Source organism: Leucoraja erinacea, chromosome 2 (genome assembly GCF_028641065.1).
Source record: "Leucoraja erinacea ecotype New England chromosome 2, Leri_hhj_1, whole genome shotgun sequence".
In the NCBI taxonomy this organism is placed as follows: domain Eukaryota; kingdom Metazoa; phylum Chordata; class Chondrichthyes; order Rajiformes; family Rajidae; genus Leucoraja; species Leucoraja erinaceus.
Genome location: NC_073378.1, coordinates 135,873,675 through 135,899,449, shown reverse-complemented (window position 1 = coordinate 135,899,449; position 25,775 = coordinate 135,873,675). Strand labels below are relative to the sequence as shown.

At 48.3% G+C, this 25,775-nt stretch overlaps 1 protein-coding gene across 4 annotated transcripts in view; it reads left to right on the top strand.

Moving 5' to 3' along the window:
• Positions 1 to 25,775, top strand: part of plcd1a (phospholipase C, delta 1a) — a 173,268-nt gene that overhangs the window by 134,458 nt on the left and 13,035 nt on the right. For all 4 annotated transcript variants that reach the window (XM_055649035.1, XM_055649028.1, XM_055649044.1 and 1 more), the window contains 5 exons: positions 805 to 1,006; positions 2,726 to 2,870; positions 10,271 to 10,423; positions 16,877 to 17,026; positions 23,058 to 23,205. In XM_055649035.1, coding sequence (XP_055505010.1) covers positions 805 to 1,006; positions 2,726 to 2,870; positions 10,271 to 10,423; positions 16,877 to 17,026; positions 23,058 to 23,205 — 798 coding nt within the window. The remainder of the gene's footprint in view (positions 1 to 804; positions 1,007 to 2,725; positions 2,871 to 10,270; positions 10,424 to 16,876; positions 17,027 to 23,057; positions 23,206 to 25,775) is intronic.

The following is a 25,775-nucleotide window of genomic DNA, read 5'->3' as shown; positions in this document are numbered from 1 at the left end:
ACAGGCAGCATCTCTGGAGAGAAGGAATGGGTGACGTTTTGGGTCGAGACCCTTCATCAGTCTGAACAAGGGTCTCGACCCAAAACTTCAATATTCCTTCTCACCTGAGATGCTGTCCGTCCCGCTGAGTTAATCCAGCATTTTGTGTCTATCCTTCTCCTGCCTTCTCCCCATAGCTACTGACAACCGGACTAATCAAGAATCTTATCAATATCCCCCTTAAAAATATCCACTGAGGGCCTCCACAGCCTTCTGTGGCAATGAGTTCCACAGATTCACCACCCTCTGGCTAATGAAATTCCCCCTCATCTCCTTCCTAAAGTAACGCCTTTTAATTCTGAGGCTGTGACCTTTATAGCCCTGTCCCACGGTACGAGTTCATTCCAAGAGCTCTCCCGATTTTGCCCTGATTTGAACTCAGAGATTTACGGGAAAAATGGCAGCTCGTCGGTACTCGGGGCTCTCGTGGACATTTTTCAACATGTTGCAAAAACTCTTCACGAGTCTTCCCGTGCTTGCCTGCCGTTAGCGAGTCTTCCCGAGTACCGGCCATTAGCGAGTCTTCCCGAGTACCTGCCATTAGCGTTAAGAGACGTCCCCGAGCTCCGACGTACCCGCTACGTTCATTCTCCGTGCTTACCACGAGTTTGATTTTTTTTTTAAACTCGGGAGAGCTCTTGGAATGAACTCGTACAGTGGGACTATCAGAGCTATTAGTCCTGGACTCTCTCACTAGCAGAAGCATCATAAACGCGTTGTGGATGTGACATGAACGTTAGTAACGGCACCTTGTTTTGTTGTCAGCGAGGGACGATTTATTCATGACCAAGGACGGCTTCCTGTTCTTCCTCATGTCGCCGGAAGCGGATATTTTCAACGCGGATCACAACCAGGTTTACCAGGACATGACCAAGCCGCTCAATCAATATTACATCTCGTCCTCGCATAACACCTACCTGACCAAGGATCAGATAGAGGGACCCAGCAGCATCGAGGCCTACATCAGGTACGGAATGAAACCTTCCCGCGGGATTAGTCACTCGAACTTCAAGGAGCCCTTGCATCCTCTCTCTCTCCGCCCCTTCCCCCACCCTAGTCATCGTCCTAGTTTCACTGTCGTCCGGCTGAGTTTCACTGCCAGTACAACGTTATCACGTAGCCCGCAACCAACAATGGAGCATTGTGGGCTCCACCTTCCCTTGATCACCGTTACTTTCTGCATATTCATACTTCTATATTTCTCTACATCACCATCTATATTTCTCATTTCCCTCCCCCCTGATCCTCAGTGTGAAGAAGGGTCTCGACCCGAAACGTCACCTATTCCTTTTCTCCAGAGATGCTGCCTGACCCGCTGAGTTACTCCAGCTTTGTGTGTCTATGTTCAGGATTAGTTTAGTTTCATTGTGAGATAGAGCGCTCACCGAGTCCACACTGGCCAGCGATCTCCTCCCCGTACACTAACACCATCCTACACACCGGGGACAAATTACAGAAGCCAATTCATCTGCTATGTGGGAGGAAGCCAGAGCACCTGGAGAATACCCACGCGGTCACGGGGAGAACGTACAAACTCCGCGCGGAAACACCGAGTCCGTGCCGACCAGCGATCCCCGCACACTAGCACCGCCCAACACACTAGGGACAATCTACAAGTTACAGAAGACAATTAAACCTACAAACCTGCACATCTTTGGAATGTGGGATGAAACCCATGCGGTCACGGGGAGAACGTGCAAACTCCGTACCCTTTTGGTCTCCTAATCTGAGGAAAGACATTCTTGCCATAGAGGGAGTACAGAGAAGGTTCACCAGACTGATTCCTGGGATGTCAGGACTTTCATATGAAGAAAGACTGGAGAGACTCGGCTTGTACTCGCTAGAATTTAGAAGATTGAGGGGGGGATCTTATAGAAACTTACAAAATTCTTAAGGGGTTGGACAAGCTAAATGCAGGAAGATTGTTCCCGATGTTAGGTAAGTCCAGGACAAGGGGTCACAGCTTAAGGATAAGGGGGAAATCCTTTAAAACCGAGATGAGAAGAACTTTTTTCACACAGAGAAAGTGTGAATCTATGGAATTCTCTGCCGCAGAAGGTAGTTGAGGCCAGTTCATTGGCTATATTTAAGAGGGAGTTAGATGTGGCCCTTGTGGCTAAAGGGATCAGGGGGAATGGAGAGAAGGCAGGGATGGGATACTGAGTTGGATGATCAGCCATGATCATATTGAATGGCGGTGCAGGCTCCTACTCCTGCACCTATTGTCTATGTTTCTATGTTACCCGTAGTCAGGATCAAACCTGGGTCTCCAGCGGTGTGAGGCAGCAACTCTACCACTGTGCCACCCTAGTGACGAGCTCTGGCTTACTTTGAGCAGGCTTGTCTACAGCAAGCGGGGATTGGAGAAGTGTGGCCTAGGATTTCACCGCACCACGAGAGATGCCCTTCTTGGCTGGGTATCCGTTGTTATCAGTTTAATATGGGTGCAGGGGAGCTGCTGCCTCACAGCACCAGAGACCCGGGTTCCATCCTGACCTCGGGCGCTGTCTGCGTGGAGTTTGCACGTTGGAGGTCAGGATCAAGCGCGGCGGGTCTGTCGGCGCTGTGAGGGAGCAGCTCTACCCGCTGCGCCACCGTGGCTACCCTCCCGGGGTGCGGTGGTTTGTTGCCCCTTCCCGCGCGGTAAACCTGGTGGTCAGCTGAGCCGCTGTGATCTCCCCGACAGTGCATTGAACAGAGGCTGCCGCTGCGTGGAGCTGGACTGCTGGGATGGGAAGAATGGAGAACCCGTCATCTATCACGGATACACCTTAACCTCAAAGATCCTCTTCAAGGATGTCATCCAGATCATCGATGCTTATGCCTTTAAGGTGAGTTACTGCATCTTCTCCTTGCTTAGTTTAGCTCAAGTCAAGAGTGTTTGATTGTCAAATGCCCCAGACAGAACAATGACATTCTTACTTGCCGCAGCACAACACAATATGTAAACATAGTACATTGTCAACAATAGGTGCAGGAGTAGGCCATTCGGCCCTTCGAACCAGCACCGCCATTCAATGTGATCATGGCTGATCATCCCCAATCAGTACCCCGTTCCTGCCTTCACCCCATATCCCCTGACTCCGCTATCTTTACGAGCCCTATCTAGCTCTCTCTTGAAAGCATCCAGAGAACCTGCCTCCACCGCCCTCTGGGGCAGAGAATTCCACAGACTCACCACTTTCCTCGTCTCCGATCTAAATGGCTTACTCCTTATTCTTAAACTGTGGCCCCTGGTTCTGGACTCCCCCAACATCGGGAACATGTTTCCTGCCTCTAGTGTGTCCAAGCCCTTAACAATCTTATATGTTTCAATGAGATCAATATAATAAAAGAGAAAAAAAGTTCAGTAAATATTATATATCCATCTATATAATATACACACAACATATATATACACACACACACACACACACACACACACACACACACGCACACACACACACACACACACACACACACACACACACACACACACACACACACACACATGAATATATAATATGTACTGAACTTATTATATACACACACATAAAAGCAAACAATAATAGTGCACTGTTTAGTTTAGTTTAGTTGAGTTTAGTTTAGTTTATTGTTAGGTATACTGAGGTACAGTGAAAAGCTTTTTTGTTGCATGCTAACCAGTCAGCGGAAAGACTACACATGATTACAATCGAGCCGTTTACAGTGTACACGATAAAAGGATAAATAACATTTAGTGCAAAATAAAGTCCGATCAAAGATAGTCTGAGGGTCTCCAATGATGTAGAAAGTAGTTCAGGACTACTCTCTGGTTGTGGTGGGATTAGTACGGGTGTCAGAGGTTATGGGGAGAAGGCAGAGAATGGGGTTAGGAGGGAGAGATAGATCAGCCACGATTGAATGGCGGAGTAGACTTGATGGGCCGAATGGCCTAATTCTGCTCCTATTCAGCAGTGTTCAGGTGCTGGATAAAGGGAATAACGTTTGGTGCAAAGTAGAGTCCGATTAAAGATAGTCTGAGGGTCGCCATTGAGGTAGATGGCTGGTGAGGACCGCTCTCTAGCTGGTGATAGGATGGTTCAGTTGCCTGATAACAGCTGGGATGAAACTGTCCCTGAATCTGGAGGCGTGCGTTTGTTTTCACACTTCTGTACCTCTTGCTGATGGGAGAGGGGAGAAGAGGGAGTGACCAGGGGGGGGTGAGACTGGTCTGTGATTATGCTGCTGGCCTTGCCGTGGCAGCGAGAAGTGAAACTGGACCTGAAAATTATGGAACTTATATTACACACACACACACACACACACACAGGGAACTGAACCACAGAGTGGGTCAGGTGGAAACCAAAATTAAATAAAATCAGAAAATGCTCGGTAAACTCTGCAGATCAAAGAGTCAAAGACTTGCTTTCCCTGCCCATGACAAGCAAGTCTTTGACTCTTTGATCTGCAGAGTTTACCGAGCACAGTACCCAATGACTCAGCACCCACCGTCTGTTGAGGAAGATCGTTCTGAAGACTCATGATCTTCTGAGTGAAACACATCATCTCTGTCATAAATAGACAGACCCCTGTTTATGAACAGGGATCCCTGAAGTCGGGATTCTTTTTTTTTTTTTAATTTTATTTTTATTAGCAGTACAGTAAATCACATTAATACATCGCATATATCTTATTACATTATGTTGTACCACTTCATTTTTTGAGCTTTAAAAAAGATAGAAATAAAAGAAGTAAGGAAAGTAAGCAAGAACCGTGAAGGTGCAGGAAAGTGTTGGGAGAAAAGAACCGCTTAGGGAAGGAATTAGAGAAGGAAGTAAAGAAAAGAAATAAGACCCTAGAAAGAAAAGAAAAAAAAAGAAGAAAGGAAAATCAATCGCTCTATTTGTAACACAAAACTCCGCAAAAAAGGATATACCAACCGTGTTTTTATTAAAAAAATGTATTTTATACCCCCCGTTACCAGGTCCTGGTAGCTTTTATGTTTTAACTCATTATTGCACCTTATGCTTGTAATAGTTCCATAAATGCAGACCACGTCTTTTGGAAGTGATCTGCTTTGCCTGCTAGGAGGAGTCTCATCTCTTCCAAGTGTAATGTTTCGAACATGTTTGAGATCCCTGTTGTGGTATTGGAGCATTTTTCCAAATTTAAGTATAAGCATCCCATTATTAGCCCATAATTAAGTAAGTTCTTTTGAAACATATTTAATTCTGGGTTACCTTCCGATATTCCAAAAATGATCCTGAAGTCGAGATTCTTCCAAGGATTCTCCTCTTCACACCCACGCTGCCGAGAGCCTTAAGGATATTTTAAACCAACTCCCCTCTAACTCCTCCGAGCTCCAGCAGATACAAGCCTGTACTGTCCAACCGTTCACAGAACAGAGCACACAGTACAGCACAGGAGGAGGCCCTTCAGCCCACAATGTCCGTGCCCAACATGATGCCCCTCTGCCTGCACGTGATCCATCTCCCTCCATTCCCTGTACCTCTATCTGCCTATCTAAATAGGTATGTTACAAATCCTACCTGAATCGTGGCTGAGCATCTGCCCCACCCCTTGTGTGTGATTTTGGCGCTGTTTGGAGGGGGCGGGTTTAAAACGCGATTTTTACTAGGCTGTTCCAATCGCAGATGTTCAGCCTAGTAAATCATTAACGGAGAATCGCTGCAAGACCCGGTCGCAAAAGCTATTATTAGTTTTATAGGCCTCGAATAATAGATATAATAGTTTTTAAAAGCTCTTGTACACTCCGGTACCTCTCGCCAGCCCCATTTTTATATTTAAGAACGAGTTAGATGTGTGTACCTTGTGGCTACAGGGGAATGGGGCATATATATAACCCTGAATATCAAGATATCTATAGCGAGTAGTTCATTTTGGGCTTTTTATATCCCGCAGTATTTTTCTCGGCATTTGAGGGCACTAATCCAGCGCGATGTCAACGTTCTAAACCAGCACGTTCCACATGAACCCACTAGAAAGCCGATTTAAATTGGCATTTATTTACAGCAATTGAACACTAAATTCCTTCCATTTGGCCTATTAATTAATGTAAAAGTAAGTTCTATAAAAACATGTTATATTGTGAATTTTGTGAATATCTTGGACACTTAAAATATCCTAAAAATGTTAGATTCCTCCAAGGATTCTCCTTTTGACTATCCCAGATGCCGAGAGCTTTTTTTGATATGTTTTGAAAATCAACTCCCCTCTAGATGCTCCGAGCTCCAGCAGATGAAAACTGGCCATAACTTTTTTTAATAACAGAGCAAAGTGAATTTGGTGTCAAATTAAACTTATTGTTATGCTTTATCTGATGGGATAAATTTCAGACTTGATTTTTAAAATCTCAAAATTTTGTAACATTGCCTATCTAAAAGCCTCTATCACCACTATCATATCTGCCTCCGCCACCACCCATGGCAAAACACTTCCAGGCCCCCACCACCCTCTGTGTAATACAAACCGCACATCTGCTTGAAGCTTTCCCCTTCTAGTCTTGCAGCTCAAGACTATACCCTCTTACTTCGTAATGGGCCTGTCCCACTTGGCAAGTTTTTTAGGCAACTGCCGGCGACTGTCATAGTCGTAGCGGGTCGCCGGAAAACCCGGCGGCAACCTGCGTCGTCCTGGCAACAACCTTGGACAGCACCGACGTCAGGCGAGGTCAAGCTACACTCATTGGTCGTCAAACCCACTGTCGCCGAAAATGTTTCAACCCGTTGAAAATTTAGCGGCGTACAGAAAGACGCTACGACTTTTAGCGCGACTGAGGAGACGACCCCCGGCGACCATCGGCGAACATGTGGCGACAAACCAGTCGCCTAAACAATCGCCCATAAGACTGGCCACACATTCCATGTTTAAGCCTGGTCTATCTCCCTTGGATAGCTTCCAACACGGTGACATTCGTCCTGGAGAGAGCAAGACTACCCTACCGTGCAAACATCTGGTGTGTACAAGCTTTGCTCCTCTACACCAGTGCCTGTGCTTTGTAAGTCATTGCAACTATGTGATGCAGCTATTAATCATCTTTCACAGTGAGGTTAACTTAAGCCTTTGCTGTCCCTGTCATTTGATGTGGCCTCTTTATATCGGGCTCGAAGCAAATCAGCTGCAATCGTGCCCTGCGTATGGAAAACATATGGTTTTTCCACTCAATGCCACAGGCTGTAGACTTTAGAGATACAGCGTGGAAACAGGCCCTCTGGTCCACCCAGTTCATGCATCCCAGAGAGCATCCCATACACACCAGTGCCACCTGCCTGCGTTTGGCCCATATTCCTCTCACCCATCTCCTATCCACGTACATGTCCAAATATATTTTAAATGTTATTATAGTCCCTCCCTCAACTACCTCCTCTGGCAGCTCGTTCCATACACCCACCATCCTCTGTGTGGAAAAAGTTGCCCCTCAGGTTCCTATTAAATCTTTCCCCTCTCACCTTCAACCTAGATTCCCCTACTCTGAGTAAAAGACTCTGTGCATTCACCCTATCTATTCCCCTCATGATTCAATATACTTCTATAAGATCAGAATCAGAATCAGAATCACACTTTATTCGCCAAGTATGTTTTGCAACATACGAGGAATTTCACTGGCCAGGTCAGTCATACAATTAAAAGCAACAGATCACTCAAAAACACATTTTAACATGAACATCCACCACAGTGACTCCTACACATTCCTCACTGTGATGGAAGGTGAAATAAGTTCAAGTCCCTTCCCTTAGTTCTTCCTCGGACCTGATGGGACGGTCTTGACTCCCGTAGCCGGCAGCATTTCGGGCCCTCCGTGACGAGGCGTTCAGATCCCGCATCGGGGGGAGGGGGATGCAAAAGTTTTTATAGATACGTGAAGAGGAAAAGATTAGTTAAAACAAATGTAGGTCCCTTGCAGTCAGAAACAGGTGAATTGATCATGGGGAACAAGGACATGGCAGACCAATTGAATAACTACTTTGGTTCTGTCTTCACTAAGGAAGACATAAATAATCTGCCGGAAATAGCAGGGGACCGCGCGGGTCAAAGGAGTTGGAGGAATTGAGTGAAATCCGTGTTAGGTAAATTGAATGGATTAAAGGCCGTTAAATCCCCAGGGCCAGATAAGTTGCATCCCAGAGTACTTAAGGAAGTACCCACAGAAACAGTGGATGCATTAGTGATAATTTTTCAAAACCCTTTAGATTCTGGAGTAGTTCCTGAGGACTCGAGGGTAGCTAATGTAACCCCACTTTTTAAAAAGGGAGGGAGAGAGAAAACGGGGAATTACAGACCAGTTAGTCTAACGTCGGTAGTGGGGAAACTGCTAGAATCAGTTATTAAAGATGGGATAGCAGCACATTTGGAAAGTGGTGAAATCATTGGACAAAGTCAGCATGGATTTGTGAAAGGTAAATCATGTCTGACGAATCTTATAGAATTTTTCGAGGATATAACTAGTAGAGTGGATAAGGGAGAACCAGTGGATGTGTTATATCTGGACTTTCAGAAGGCTTTCGACAAGGTCCCACATAAGAGATTAGTATACAAACTTAAAGCACATGGTATTGGGGGTTCAGTATTGATGTGGATAGAGAACTGGCTGGCAGACAGGAAGCAAAGAGTAGGAGTAAACGGGTCCTTTTCAGAATGGCAGGCAGTGACTAGTGGGGTACCGCAAGGCTCAGTGCTGGGACCCCAGCTATATACAATATATATTAATGATCTGGATGAGGGAATTGAATGCAACATCTCGAAGTTTGTGGATGACACGAAGCTGGGGGGCAGTGTTACCTGTGAGGAAGATGCTTGGAGGCTGCAAGGTGACTTGGATAGGTTGGGTGAGTGGGCAAATGCATGGCAGATGCAGTATAATGTGGATAAATGTGAGGTTATCCACTTTGGTGGCAAAAACAGGAAAGTAGACTATTATCTGAATGGTGGCCGATTGGGAAAGGGGGAGATGCAACGAGACCTGGGTGTCATGGTACACCAGCCATTGAAAGTAGGAATGCAGGTGCAGCAGGCAGTGAAGAAAGCAAATGGTATGTCAGCATTCATAGCAAAAGGTTTTGAGTATAAGAGCAGTGAGGTTTTACTGCAGTTGTACAGGGTCTTGGTGAGACCACACCTGGAGTATTGCGTACAGTTTTGGTCTCCTAATCTGAGGAAAGACATTCTTGCCATAGAGGGAGTACAGAGAAGGTTCACCAGATTGATTCCTGGGATGGCAGGACTTTCATATGAAGAAAGACTGGATAGACTCGACTTGTACACGCTAGAATTCAGAAGATTGAGGGGGGATCTTATAGAAACTTACAAAATTCTTAAGGGGTTGGACAGGCTAGATGCAGGAAGATTATTCCCGATGTTCACTGTGTCAAGTCCAGAACAAGGGGTCACAGTTTAAGGATAAGGGGGGAATCTTTTAGGACTGAGATGAGAAAAACACTTTTCACACAGAGAGTGGTGAATCTGTGGAATTCTCTGCCACAGAAGGTAGTTGAGGCCAGTTAATTGGCTATATTTAAGAGGGAGTTAGATGTGGCCCTTGTGGCTAAAGAGATCAGGGGGTATGGAGAGAAGGCAGGTACAGGATACTGAGTTGGATGATCAGCCATGATCTTATTGAATGGCGGTGCAGGCTCGAAGGGCCGAATGGCCTACTCCTGCACCTAATTTCAATGTTTCTATGTTTCTATGTCGGCAACCCCGGGCCGGGCGATCGAACTTCACGTCGGGGCTGGTCAAACCTTCCGCGGCATTGGAGCTCCCGAATCAGCCTCTCCCGAAGACTGCAAGCTTGATGATAAAGTCAGCGGTGGTCACGGTGGGAGCGTTCCTGCATCATAACTGTGTGTGGGGAAAGCCCTGGTTTTTAAGGCCCGGATTTATAACGGATTTTGCCGATAGCGGATGAGCCTGCCGACCGGCCTTCTCCAGCAGGCTGGGGGTCTACTGCCGCTTGGGGGCCGGTGTGGGCAAGTTGGGCTGAAGGGCCTGTTCCCGCACTGCGTCACTCTCTGACACAACCAGAGCTAATCATTTGGGACACAAGGAACTGCACAAAAAGGGACAGGAAGTGCTGGAGTAACTCAGCGGGTCAGGCAACATCTGTGGAGACGTTTTGTGTCAGGAGCCTTGGGTCAGACTGATATGTTGGCCTTCGTTCTTTGCCGACGGTGAAGCAGTAAACGTCCCCTTTCTGTGGGTAGAGGCCTAGTCAAGCCCCATGTTGACGTAGTGTGTGTGTGTGTGATTCCAGACCTCACAGTACCCTCTCATCCTGTCTCTGGAGAACCACTGCGACGTGGAGCAGCAGAACGTCATGGCCCATCATCTGAAAACCATCCTGGGGAACAAGCTGCTAACCAGGACTATGGACGGAAAAGTCCCCACTCACTTCCCCTCCCCTGAGGTAAGCAGCGGTTACACTATCATCGGTTATATTGCATGGGAGGCAAAACAAAGAACTTGACTGCAATAGGTCGCGTGGCAATAAACAATAGACAATAGGTGCAGGAGTAGGCCATTTGGCCCTTCGAGCCAGCACCGCCATTCAATGTGATCATGGCTGATCATCCCCAATCAGTACCCCGTTCCTGCCTTCTCCCCATATCCCCTGACTCCGCTATTTTTAAGAGCCCTATCTAGCTCTCTCTTGGAAGCATCCAGAGAACCTGCCTCCACCGAGGCAGAGAATGCCACAGACTCACCACTCTCTGTGAGAAAAAGTGTTTCCTCGTCTCCGTTCTAAATGGCTTACCCCTTATTCTTAAACTGTGGCCCCTGGTTCTGGACTCCCCCAACATCGGAAACATGTTTCCTACCTCTAGCGTCCAAGCACTTAACAATCTTATATGTTTCAATGTGGCGTTAAATAAGTATCAATCCATCAATATTGATTTATTCTTGTCACGTGTGACATACTGAAAACGTTGTGGTGAAGATATAGACACAGTGAAAAATGTTGGTCTGCATGCTGCTCAGGCCAAACATAAGTTTATGATTCATAGGAGCAGAATTTGGCCATTCGGCCCATCAAGCCATTCTATCATGGCCGACCTGTCTTTCCCTGTCAACCCCATTCTCCTGCCTTATCACCGTGACCTTTGGCACCCTTATTAATCAAAAATCTGTCAATCTTTGCTTTGAGAATATCACACACAGGTATAATCAAGCCAGTCGCAAGTACAACTGGTCGTGTTAAAAGAAATAAAACGACCACAATCCAATAATATTTAGGAAGGAACTGCAGATGCTGGAAAATCGAAGGTAGACAGAGCTCTGGAGAAACTCAGCGGGTGCAGCAGCATCTATGGAGCAAAGGAAATAGGCGACGTTTCGGGCCGAAACCCTACATCAGTCTGAAGAAGGGTTTCGTCCCGAAACGTTGCCTATTTCCTTCGCTCCATAGATGCTGCTGCACCCGCTGAGTTTCTCCAGCACTTTTGTCTACCTACAATCCAATAATAATATTACAACGTTATATCGTCACGGTTACAGAGAAAGTGCAGACTTTTTAAAGTGCGAGGGCCCAGATGAGGTAGATGGGCAGATGGGTACCAAGATGTGGTGAGAAACCTTTGTTTTTGCCTGATATCCAGTCAAGTCAAATCATACAGTGCATGAGTACATCTGGCCGGCACAGTGGTGTAACGGTAGAGTTGCTCCCTTGCAGCACCAGCGACCCGGGTTCCATCCTGACCTCAGGTGCTGTCTGTGCGGAGTTTGCTCGTTCTCCCTGCGACCGCACAAGTTCCCTCTTTTGTTTTGTTTAAATACAAGAGCTTTTATTCAAACAAACACAACTACAGACAATCAAGGCAGCCATTGGCAGTTTACAATCAAACAGTTATCACATTAAAATGTTGTCAACTTTATCAACAATACACTCGATCCCAGTGGTGGACTGGCCAGGGTGTCAGCTTGCCCGATGGCAGGTGGGTCCCTGATGAAGTGGGCCCCCTATATCAAGTGGGTCCCTGATGAAATGGGCCCCCTATATCAAGTGGGCTCCTGATGAAGTAACTTTAGTAACTTGTCAGTTTCTTTGTTGAACTAAATTAGGACCATGTTGCAATCAAAAGCGCTTGAACAATTGGTTGGGAAGAAAGCCAAACTGTTAGAAAGACGACCCCTATATCGTGGGCCCCTGATGAAGTGGGCCCCCTATATGAAGTGGGTCCCTGATGAAGTGGGCCCCTATATGAAGTGGGCCCCTGATGAAGTGGGCCCCTATATGAAGTGGGCCCCTGATGAAGTGGGCCCCTATATGAAGTGGGCCCCTGATGAAGTGGGCCCCTATATGAAGTGGGCCCCTGATGAAGTGGGCCCCTATATCAAGTGGGCCCCTGATGAAGTGGGCCCCCTATATGAAGTGGGCCCCTGATGAAGTGGGCCCCTATATGAAGTGGGCCCCTGATGAAGTGGGCCCCTATATCAAGTGGGCCCCTGATGAAGTGGGCCCCTATATCAAGTGGGCCCCTGATGAAGTGGGCCCCTATATGAAGTGGGCCCCCTATATCAAGTGGGCCCCTGATGAAGTGGGCCCCTATATCAAGTGGGCCCCTGATGAAGTGGGCCCCCTATATGAAGTGGGCCCCTATATCAAGTGGGCCCCTGATGAAGTGGGCCCCTATATCAAGTGGGCCCCCTATATCAAGTGGGCCCCTGATGAAGTGGGCCCCCTATATCAAGTGGGCCCCTGATGAAGTGGGCCCCTGATGAAGTGGGCCCCTATATCAAGTGGGCCCCTATATTAAGTGGGTCCCTGATGAAGTGGGTCCCTGATGAAGTGGGCCCCTGATGAAGTGGGCCTCCTATATCGTGGGTCCCTGATGAAGTGGGCCTCCTATATTAAGTGGGCCCCTGATGAAATGGGCCCCCTTTATCTCCTGCCAGCCAATATTTTGAGACCCAGTCCGCCACTGCTCGACCCCCCCCCCCCCCCCCCCCCCCCCGCGACCGGCGTTCATGGTAGGCCTCCAGAATCTCCGTGGACACCGTGTGTTTCCTCTCCAGGGACACGCGGGCACAGACTTAGGCCAGAAAGAGGGGCAGGCAGCCAACTCGGGCAGAACCCTCGACTGCCCACTGCCCATCTTGGCCGGGCCCAGGAGCAAACCGACATAGAGACACCCCCTGACCCTCCCCCCCTCTGTACCGGGTGACCAAAGTTCAGGAGCGTGGGGCTGAAGCGCAGCCAGAACTTGGGCCACCTCTTCAGATACTCGTACAGCGGCTGCAGCCTCTACGAGATTCCCCCGGGTGCTCCGGTTTCCTCCCACATTCCAAAGACGTGCGGGTTTGTAGATTATTTGGCCCTCTGTAAATTGCCCCCTGGTGCGCAGGGAGTGGATGAGAAAGTGGGATAACATAGAACCAGTGTGAATGGGTGATCGATGGTTAGCGGAGACTCTGTGGGCCGAAGGGCCTGTTTCCATGCTGTAGCTCTGAACTAAATTAAACTAAACCAACACACAAGTACAATAGGTAGTGCGTAGAGAAAAATACCAGCGTACAGAATATAGTGTTACCAAGTTATAGCAGTGCAGCTAGAGAAAGCGCAATTTAAAAAAAGTGTAATGAGGTAGGTTGGAAGAATAGAGTGACAACCTAGCTTGCGGGATGATCAGTCAGTAGGCGATCAAACCATACACGAGTACAGCCTGCAAGTTCAAGACTGACCTGAGGTTAGGGTTTGAATCAATGGTACACTGAGTGCTGGAATAACTCAACGGGTCAGGCAGCATCCCCGGAGTACATGGATAGATGACGTTTCGACTCTTGTCCCTTCAGTCAAGGGTTTTCTGGTGAATAATCAAGGAAGGACAGATGCTTACTGTTAGAGTTTGGGGATACAGCATGGAAACCCTTAACAGGCCCTTCGGCCCATCGAGGCAACGCACCGACCAGCGATCCCCGCTCATTAACACCATCCTACACACACTAGGGACAATTTACAATGATACCAAGCCAACTAACCCTGTACATCTTTGGAGTGTGGGGGGAAACCGGACACCCTGGGGAAGCCCCACGTGGTCATGGGAAGGACGTGCAAACTCCGTACAGACAGCAGCCGTAGTCAGGATGGAACCCGGCTCCCTGGCGCTGTGAGGCAGCAACTCTACCGCTGCACCACGGTGCCAGCCCAGGGCTAGGGTCAGTGTTAGGTGTACGAAACAAAGAGGCAAAATGCTGGAGTAAGTCGGCGGATCAGGTGGCATGTCTATAGTAGATGGATAGGTGGGGACCTTTGTTCAGGCGGGTGGGTTTGGGTGGGTGAGTTGTGGACTCGGGAGGCTGGGCTGGGCTGGGACTGGTGTGGGGTTGCTGAAGGCAGTCCAGGTTTGGCACACATTACCCCGGCTACAGCAGGCTGCAGGAAATTCCACTCATTGCTCCCGAGCAGACGGCAAGGTGGGTGCGGGGCGGGGGCCGGGGTGAAAACAAGCAAACGGAGCGTGGGGAAAGGATGGATTCGGCAACAAATGCTTCCCTTGTGCCACTGGGTCAGTGAGGGGGAGGGGGAGGGGTAGGGTCACTACATCATTCACGGGCTCCACTCAACCGAAACACAAACAGGGTCTGTGTGGTCCAACACAAGGCCGCCTTTGTTCCATAGATGTAGGGCAAGTAAATCGTTCAACCGATCGCGTTCCCCACTGACTAATGGTCACAGTGTGTCACCACAGCTCTGAAGCAGGCCATTCGGCCCACAATCTCCATACAAGCCGCCAACCACCCATATAAACCTATCCCGGTTTCCAGCCATTGACTCGTGGCCTGAACCCGCTCATTTATCGAATTGCCACTCCCCCTCCCATTCCGAATCCGACCTTTCTGTCCTGGGCCTCCTCCGTGGCCAGAGTGAGTCCCACCACAAATTGGAGGAGCAGCACCTCATATTTTGCTTGGGTAGATTACACCCCCCAGTGGTATGAACACTGACTTCTCCAATTTCAGGTAGTCCCTGCTTTCTCCCTCCTTCCCCACCCCTTCCCACCACTCCTACAGCCCACTGTCTCTGCCTCTTCCTTTCTGCTTCCCGCCCCCCCCCCCCCCCCCCCCCCCACCCCCCCATCACCCTGAAGAAGCTTGATTGTAATCATGACTGGTTAGCACGCAAACAAAAACTTTTCACTGGACCTCGGCCACGTGACAACAATCAATTAAACTAAACTCATTGAGTTCAACTCAAGAGGTTACTAGAGTAATAATGGACAATAATGTAGCGTGTGGACTTTCTCAAAGTCCCACATTGAAAACCGGTCCGAATTAGATAGAGCTCTTCGGGATAGCAGAGTCGGGGGATTTGGGGAGAAGGCAGGAACGGGATACTGATTGTGGATGATCAGCAATGATCACATTAAATGACGGTGCTGGCTCGAAGGGCCAAATGGCCTCCTCCTGCACCTATTGTCTATTGAAAGGTTTGGTCCCATCGGATCCAAGATAAAAAGGGTGGCACGGTGGCGCAGCGGTAGAGTTACTGCCCTACCGCGCCAGAGACCCGGGTTCTATCCCGACTACGGGTGCTGTCTGCATGGAGTTTGTACGTTCTCCCCGTGACCTGCGTGGGTTTTCTCTGAGATCTTTGGTTTCCTCCCACACTCCAAAGACGTGCAGGTTTGTAGGTTAATTGGCTTGGTGTAAATGTACAATTGTTCCCAGTGAGTGTAGGATAGTGTTAATGTGCGGGTGATCGCTGGTCGGCGCGGACTCGGTGGGCCGAAGGGCCTGTTTCCGCGCTCTATCTCTCTAAACTAAACTAAATTGGATCTGAAATTAGCACATGTTTTGTGCTTGGACTCTCTGGTCAACCACGAGGAAGTCTGAGGTCAACCTTCTCGGCCACTCGGATTCAAACAAAACAATAGCAGGCAGCCTTGGCAGCCTTACCCCACTACTCAAACCTCGCGTCAAAAACCTTGGAGTGATATTGGACTCAGCATTGAAATTTGACAAACAAATCAACGCGGTGGTAAACGCTAGCTTCTTCCAGCTTCGCACGAAAGCTAAAATAAAACAATTCCTCCAGTTTGATGACCTGGAAAAGATCATCCACACATTCATCTCCTCCCGCGTCGATTACTGCAACTCCCTTTACACTGGCATCAGCCAATCTTCCCTGTCCCGCCTGCAACTGGTCCAAAACGCCGCAGCGAGACTCCTGACGGGCACCCGAAAAAGGGACCACGTCACCCCGATCCTGGCCTCTCTCCACTGGCTCCCTGTGCGGTTCCGAATCAATTTCAAGCTCCTTCTTTATGTTTACAAAGCCCTTAACGGGCTTGCCCCCACCTACATCAAAAGTCTGCTTACCCACCACACCACCTCCAGGTCCCACAGATCGGTCGACTTGGGGTTGCTGAATATACCACGGTCTAGGCATAAGCTCAGGGGCAACCGCGCCTTTGCGGTTGCAGCTCCTAGACTGTGGAACAGCATCCCCCTTTCCCATCAGAACTGCCCCCTCCATCAACTCCTTTAAGTCAAGACTTAAAACTCATCTTTACTCCTAAGCCTTTCCTGACGTCCTCTGAGGGAGGGCTACATGTATGTGTTTATGTATGTACTTAATCTATGAACCACTGTTGTATAACGTTAGTACCTCCACCGATTTAAAGCACTTTGGTCAACGAGAGTTGTTTTTTAAATGTGCTATAGAAATAAAAGTGACGACTTGACTTGGCTTGAGACTGAGGTACAACTGTTGGACTGTTGCCAGATCGCAGTCAGTAACAACAGTTCCCTGGGCCCAAAGTGTGGAGCTGTCAGAGAGGAGGGGGAAGGGAGGGGAGGTGGAGTGGGCGGTGCAGGGTGTAGGTGGTCCTGCAAGGCCCAGCATTGAGTTGTCTTGTTGCAGCAACTGAAGGGCATGATCCTGGTGAAGGGCAAGAGGCTGAACCGTCTGGAGGATGACGAGAGCGGGTCGGCGGATGAGGTGTCCGACGAGGACGAGGCTGCTGACATGGAGGGGGGCGAAGAGGAGAAGGAGAAGGAGAAGGCGAAGAAGGTGAGTTGCTTCTACATGTCCCCAATGCCAGCCTTATTCACTCACTCACTCACTCACTCACTCACTCACTCACTCACACTCACTCACTCACACTCACTCACTCACTCACTCTCACTCACTCACTCACTCACACTCATTCACACTCACACTCAATCACACTCACTCACTCTCACTCACTCACACTCACTCACTCTCACTCACTCACTCACTCACTCTCACTCACTCACTCACACACTCACTCACTCACTCTCACTCACACTCACTCTCACTCACTCACTCTCACTCTCACTCACTCACTCACTCTCACTCACTCTCAAACACACTCACACTCACTCACACTCACTCTCACTCACTCTCACTCACACTCACTCACTCTCACTCTCTCACTCACACTCACTCACTCTCACTCACTCACTCTCACTCACTCTCTCACTCACACTCACTCACTCACACTCACTCACACTCACTCACACACTCTCTCTCACTCACTCATTCACTCACTCACTCACTCACTCTCACACACTCACTTACTCACTCACTCACTGACTCTCACTCACTCTCTCTCTCTCTCACTCTCACTCACACTCTCTCTCTCTCACTCACTCACTCACACTCACTCTCACTCACTCACTCTCACTCACTCTCTCTCACTCACTCACTCACTCACTCACTCACTCTCTCACTCACTCACTCACTCACTCACTCACACTCTCACTCACTCACTCACTCACTCACTCTCTCTCACACTCACACTCACTCACTCACTCACTCTCTCACTCACTCACTCACTCACACTCACACACACATCCTCTCACTCACACTCACACTCACTCACACTCACTCACTCACACTCACTCTCTCACTCACTCACTCACACTCTCACTCACTCACTCACTCACACTCACTCACTCACTCACACTCACTCAAACTCACTCACTCACTCACTCACTCACTCACTCACTCACTCACTCACTCACTCACTCACTCACTCACTCACTCACTCTCTCTCTCACTCACTCACTCACTCACTCACTCACTCACTCACTCACTCACTCACTCACTCACTCACTCACTCACTCACTCACTCACTCACTCACTCACACTCACTCACTCACTCACTCACTCACTCACTCACTCACTCTCACTCACTCTCACTCACTCATTCTCACTCACTCACTCTCACTCACTCACTCACACTCTCACTCACTCACACTCACTCACACTCACTCACACTCACTCACACTCACTCACTCACTCACTCACACTCACTCACTCACCCACTCACTCACTCACTCATTCACTCACTCACTCATTCACTCATTCACTCACTTATCCCTCCCACGCTCCCTACCTTCATTCCTTCCCTTGCTCACTCCTCCCCATCTTATGTTCACTTCTTCATTCCTTGTCCATTCCTTCCCTCCCTCATTCACTCATTACCTCTCTCTCCCTCGTTCATTCATTCAACCCTCCTTTGCTCATTCATTCATTCATCCCTTTACCCCATTCATTTTCCCTCCCCTCCCTCTCTCCCTCAACTACCTCCTCTGGCAGCTTGTTCCATACACCCACCACCCTTTGTGTAAATAAGTTACCCCTCAGATTCCTATTAAATCTTTCCCCCTTCGCCTTGAACCCATGTCCTCTGGTTCTCGATTCCCCTACTCTGGGCAAGAGACTCTGTGCATCTACCCTATCTATTGCTCGCATGATTTTATACACCTCTATAAGATCACCCCTCATCCTCCTGCACTCCAGGGAATAGGGACCCAGCCTACTCAACCTCTCCCGATAACGCACACCCTCTAGTCCTGGCAACATCCTCGTAAATCTTCTCTGTACCCTTTCCAGCATGACAACATCTTTCCTATAACATGGTGCCCAGAACTGAACACAATACTCTAAATGCGGTCTCACCAACGTCTTATACAACTGCAACATGACCTCCCAACTTCTATACTCAATACTCTGACTGATGAAGGCCAAAGTGCCAAAAGCCTTTTTGACCACCTTATCTACCTGCGATTCCACCTTCAAGGAACCATGTACCTGTACTCCTAGATCCCTCTGCTCTACAACATTCCCCAGACGTCTACCATTCACTGTGTAGGTCCTGCCCTTGTTAGACTTCCCACAATGCAACAATTCACATTTCTCTGTATTAAATTCCATCAACCATTCCTCAGCCCACCTGGCCAATCCATCAAGATCCTGCTGCAATTTTTCACAACCATCTTCACTATCAGCAATACCACCCACTTTTGTATCAACAGCAAACTTGCTAATCTTGCCCTGTATGTTCTCATCCAAATCACTGATATAGATGACAAACAGTAACGGGCCCAGCACTGAACCCTGAGGCACACCACTAGTCACAGGCCTCCAGTCCGAAAATCAACCTTCCACCATCACCCTCTGCTTCCTTCCATGGAGCCAATTTTCTATCCATTCAGCCATCTCTCCTTGGATCCCATGTGATCTAACCTTCCAGAGCAGCCTATCATGCACAACCTTGTTGAATGCTTTGCTGAAATCCATGTACACAACATCTACAGCTCTGCCCTCATCAACCTTTTTGGTCACGTCTTCAGAAAACTCAATCAGATTTTTGAGACACGACCTCCCACGTATAAAACCATGCTGACTATCCCTAATCAACCCTTGCCCATCCAAATGCCTGTATAACCTATCCCTCAGAATACAGATTTCCATCTACAGAGGTTCAGCTCACCAGCCTATAGTTCCCAGCATTTTCCCTGCGGCCCTTCTTGAATAGAGGCACAACATTTCCCACTCTCCAGTCTTCCGGCACCTCTCCTGTATTTAAGGACGACTCGGAAATTTCAACCAGGGCTCCCACAATTTCCTCTCCAGTTTCCCACAATGTCCTCGGATATATCTGATCAGGCCCTGGAGATTTGTCTACCTTCATCCACGACAGTACCTTCAGTACTTCTTCGACGTAACACTGACTGCTCTCAAGACACTTCCATTGACTGCCCCAAGTTCCTCCGTCCTCCTGTCTAAATACAGAGGAGAAATACTCATCGAGGACCTTGCCCATCTCCTGTGGCTCCACACAGAGGTGATTCCTGAGGGGTCCCACTCTCTCTCTAGTTACCCTTTTCCCCCTTATGTATTTACAAAATCTCTTGGGATTATCTTTAATGCTACCCGCCAGAGCTATCTCCTGGCCCCTTTACCCCTCAGTTCCCGAAACTCCTCAGGGATACACTTGATCCCAGCTGCCTGTACCTGGCCCATTCATCCTTCTTATTTTGACCAATGCCTCAATTTCCCTCGTCAGCCAAGTTTGCTCACGTTTGTCTGCCATGCCCTTCACTGTAATCTTCTCCATCCGTGTCCTTCTGCTATATAGTGGCTCGCCATCGTTGCGCTATAGAAGTGTTAAGTCTGCAGTGGTACATGGATTATCCAGCAATGGGCATTGCAGTAGATGTTGCATTGTCTGGGTCAATGTGCCACAGTCACAGGTTGTTGCACCCTCGATGTAGCCCCATTTGTGCATGATAATCACTCTAACGAGGACGTACACATCCTGAGCTTTTGTCAGTACACTTTTAAAAACATCCCACCTGGCCGATGGTCCTTTCCCCTGAAACAACCTGCCCGCAATCAACTTGAGCGAGACCTTCTCTCAACCCTCAAAGTTGGCCTTACGCCAAATGAGCATTTTAACACGTGGACCCTCTCCGTCCCTATCCATAACTATATTTCACCCAATCGAACTGTGGCCACTGATAATGGGTACAACATTTGCTGCAAAGACTTCACCACAAACACTTCATTCACTTGCCCGTCCCAATTTCCTAAGACTAGATCCAGTGTTGCCCTCTCACGTGTGGGGCCCTCTACATATTGCTGGAGAAACTCTCCTAAACACCTTTGAGGAATTGCACCAAAATCTAAACCCTTCACACTATGATTTTCCCAGTCAATATTGGGAAAGTTAAAATCCCCTACTACAACAACCTTATTTGACCTGCAGCTGTCTGCAATCTCCTGGCATATTTGTTCTTCTAATTCCCGTTGACTATTCGCGGGTCTGTAGTACACCCCCAACAAGGTGATCATCCCTTTCTTGTTCCTCAGCTCCACCCATATGACCTCACTGGACGAACCGTCTGTAATACCACCTCTGATCACATCCGTGACATCCTCCTTAACCAACAATCCAAACCCCCCTTCCTCTTTTTTCCCTCACCGCTGTCTCTCCTGAAGCTCCCTGTTCCCCAGAACATTGAGCCAGTCCTGCCCCTCTCTTTTTTTTTTTTTTTTATTTTATTTTTATTAGAAGTACGGTAAAGTACAATACTACACAACACATATATCTTGATACATTTTTTGTACCGCTTCATTTTTTTTGAGCTTTAAGAAAAAGGTAGAAGTAGGGAAAGTAAAGAAAGTGCAAGAGAGTCGTGAAGTGCAAGAGTGTTGGGAAAAGAAAGCCCCTTAGGAAAGAAGTTAGAGAAGGAAGTAAAGTGAGAAAATAGACCCTAGAAAAGAAAGAAAGAGAAAATAGAAACAATCGCTCTATTATAACATTAAACTCCGCAGAAAGGGGACTACCAACCAAGTCTGTTTTGTTGTTTTACCTCCCATTACCAGGTCCTGATACCACTTATTTATATATTTGGTTTTTTTTTAATTACTTTTGCACCTCATACTTGTAATAGGTCCAGAAACATAGACCACGTCTTTTGGAATTGGTCTGCTTTACCTGCTAGGAGGAATCTCATCTCTTCCAGATGTAATGTTTCAAACATATTTGATATCCACATTTTTGTTGTTGGTGTCGGCGCATTTTTCCAGAATTTAAGTATAAGCTTTTTTCCCATTATTAGCCCGTAATTAAATAAATTCTTCTGAAACACGTTTAATTCAGGGTTACCTTCCGATATTCTGAAGATAATCCATTCTGGTTTTGGTACCAGTTTTATTTTGATCAATTTTGAAAAAATATCAAATATTTCATACCAGAATTTTTGGATTTTTGTACAAAAAACAAAAGAGTGCGCTATGGTAGCTGCCCCTCTCTTAACCAGGTTTCAGTCATGGCTACAAGGTCCCCAGTCGCACGTAACCCCCCCCCCCCCCCCCCCCCCCCCCCACTCCATTTGTTAGCTCACTCACTCTTTCTTGCTCCCTCCCTCATTCATTAACTCTTTCAACCCACCCATACCTGCGCGAGTTCTGGTGTATACCCATTTCATCCTCTCCCCACCTACTCTGCCTCCTCCCACCTACATCCTACACTCCTCTTCTCTCTTTATCCGACTCCCTTTTGTCTCCTTTTCACCCTGTCACTTGCTCCACCCATCTGCCAATCCACCTTCCCCTTGGTGGGGGGGGGGGGGGGGGCACAGTGGCTCAGCGGGTAGAGCTGCTGCCTCACAGCGCCAGAGCCCCGGGTTCCATCCCGTCTGTACAGAGTTTGTACGTTCTCCCCGTGACCTTGCGTGGGTTTTCCCCGGGTGCTCCGGTTTCCTCCCACACTCCAAAGACGTGCAGGTATGTAGGTTAATTGGCTTGGTGTCATTGTAAATTGTCCCTAGTGTGTGTAGGATAGTGTTTGTGTGTGGGGATCGCCGAATAATAAGGGAGCAAAGCGGATGGGGGAAGGTGGTGGAGGTCTGTGGTGGAGATGTGCTGGAAGGAACTGCAGATGCTGGTTTAAACCAAAGGCAGGCACAAAATGCTGGAGTAACTCAGCGGGACAGGCAGCATCTCTGGAGAGAAGGAATGGGTGACGTCTCAGGTCGAGGCCCTTCTTCAGACTGGTGGAGATTCCTAAAATGGGGTCCCAACTACCAAGATAGAACGGGGAAAATGCAGGAGGCAAGACCTGGAGAAGTGAGGAGATCCCGTGTGGGTTGAGGGGACCTATCGAGCTGGAGCAGGCCATCCCCTAGGCCCCAGTGCCTATGGGCCATGTCAGCAAGGATTGAGATGGTTTTAGCTCGAGACACTAACTGGTGTGGCTGTCACCCCTTTGTTCCAAAATCCCAAGGTCAAGCTGTCCAAGGAGCTGTCGGACCTGGTCATCTTCTGCAGGAGCGTCCACTTCAACGGGTTTGAAGATGCCACCGCCAACCAGGTCTTCTACGAGATGTCCTCCTTTGTGGAAAACAAGTTCAATAAACTGGTGCAGGACACGGGTAAGTGGAGCTTGAGGATGTAGTGGACCCTCAGATATTAGCAAACTTGTCTCAAGGCCTCTTGAACATCACTCCATCGTATATCTGCCTCCACCACCAAATCTGGCAGCGCTTGCCAGACACCCACTGCCCTCTGTGTACAAAACAGCTCAACTCCCCCACCGCACATCTCCTTTAAACTTTACCCCTGGTACCTGAAATGCATGCCCCTCTAGTCATTGGCCTTTCCACTCTGGGGAGGGGGGGGGAAGGTTTTGACTGCTCACTCTACATATGCCTCTGATAATTCTCTGCCACAGAGGGCGGTGGAGGCAGGTTCTCTGGATGCTTTCAAGAGAGAGCTAGATAGGGCTCTTAAAAATAGCAGAGTCAGGGGATATGGGGGGGGGGAAGCAGGAATGGGGTACCGATTGGGGATGATCAGCCATGATCACATTGAATGGCGGTGCTGGCTCGAAGGGCCGAATGGCCTACTCCTGCATCTATTGTGTATTGTCTATAGTCGGAGTCAAGAGTGTGTTATTGTCATGTGTCCCAGATAGGACAATGAGATTCTTCATTGCTGCAACACAACACAATATGTAAACATAGTACTCAACGGAGCAAAAGGTTCCGTGTGTGTATATACACATACACGCGCACTCAATAAATAATCAAATATAGTTCAATGATAATAATAGTCTGTTGTAGTTCAGTCTCAGTTTTCAGTTTCCTGTACCTTCTTCCCGATGGCAACGGTGAAATGAGTGTGTGGCCGGGATGGTGTGGGTCTCTGATGATGTTGCCAGCCTTTTTGAGGCAGCGACTGCGATAGATCCCCTCGATGGTGGGGAGGTCAGAGCCGGTGATGGACTGGGCAGTGTTTACTACTTTTTGTAGTCTTTTCCGCTCCTGGGCACTCAAGTTGCCGAACCAAGCCACGATGCAACCGGTCAGCATGCTCTCTACTGTGCACCTGTAGAAGTTCGAGAGAGTCATAGAAACATAGAAACATAGAAATTAGGTGCAGGAGTAGGCCATTCGGCCCTTCGAGCCTGCACCGCCATTCAATATGATCCCATGGCTGATCATCCAACTCGGTATCCCGTACCTGCCTTCTCTCCATACCCTCTGATCCCCTTAGCCACGAAGGCCACATCTAACTCCCTCTTAAATATAGCCAATGAACTGGCCTCGACTACCCTCTGTGGCAGAGAGTTCCCGAGATTCACCACTCTCTGTGTGTGAAAAAAAAATGTTTTTCTCGGTTCTAAAGTCCCTTATCCTTAAACTGTGTGCTGTGACCCCTTGTTCTGGACTTCCCCAACATCGGGAACAATCTTCCTGCATCTAGCCTGTCCAACCCCTTAAGAATTTTGTAAGTTTCCATAAGATCCCCTCTCAATCTCCTAAATTCTAGAGAGTATAAACCAAGCCTATCCAGTCTTTCTTCATAAGATAGTCCTGACATCCCAGGAATCCCTGGTGAACCTTCTCTGCACTCCCTCTATGGCAATAATGTCCTTCCTCAGATTTGGAGACCAAAACTGTACGCAATACTCCAGGTGTGGTCTCACCAAGACCCTGTACAACTGCAGTAGAACCTCCCTGCTCCTATACTCAAATCCTTTTGCTATGAAAGCTAACATACCATTCGCTTTCTTCACTGCCTGCTGCACCTGCATGCCTACTTTCAATGACTGGTGTACCATGACACCCAGGTCTCGCTGCATCTCCCCTTTTCCTAGTCGGCCACCATTTAGATAATAGTCCTCCTTGACATACCGACTCTCCGTAATCTTCTCAGGAAGTAGAGGCGCTGATATGCCACCTTTATAATTGCATCGGTATGCTGGGACCAGGCAAGATCCTTGGAAATATACACGCCCAGGAATTTGAAGTTGTTGACATACTTCTATCATGTATGTCTGCCCCCTCGATCTCCAACGCTCCAGACATATCCACCCAGAGGTTTCCAAGGGAAACGAGATATCCGCCCCCTCTTGTGTTCCAGTCCCTGGAGGAACCTCATGCACTGCGTTTGAGAGGGGAGGAGGGGAAGAGTGCAACTCGGAGAGGTCACTGAGCGAGCAGGTTAGGATGTTCATAGCCGGCGCAGCGGTAGAGTTGCTGCCTCACAGTGCTGGAGACCCGGGTTCGACTCTGACTACGGGTGCTGTCTGTACAGAGTTTGTACCTTCTCCCCGTGACCTGCGTGGGTTTTCGGGAACTCCGGTTTCCCCCCACATTCCAAAGGTTTGTAGGTACATTGGCTGGGTATAAGTGTAAATAGTTCCCAGTGTGTAGGGTTAAGAGCCTGTCCCACTTGGGCAACCTAATCCACGAGTTCTGGCGAGTTTGCCCTCATACTCATACTCACAGCATGGTCAACACGAGGTCCTAGGAGGTCTTTGTAAGTCTCCTTCATGCTCGAGAGAGTGTGTACTCGAGGCCTCAGCTAGGTTGCGGCGTATTTTTCAACATGTTGAAAAATGCCCGCGAGTAAATAAAGGTCGCCATGGAAAAAATCTATTTTTTATTTACTCGTAGGTTTGGTCGAAATAGGTCATAGTAAGTCGGCACGTTAGTCG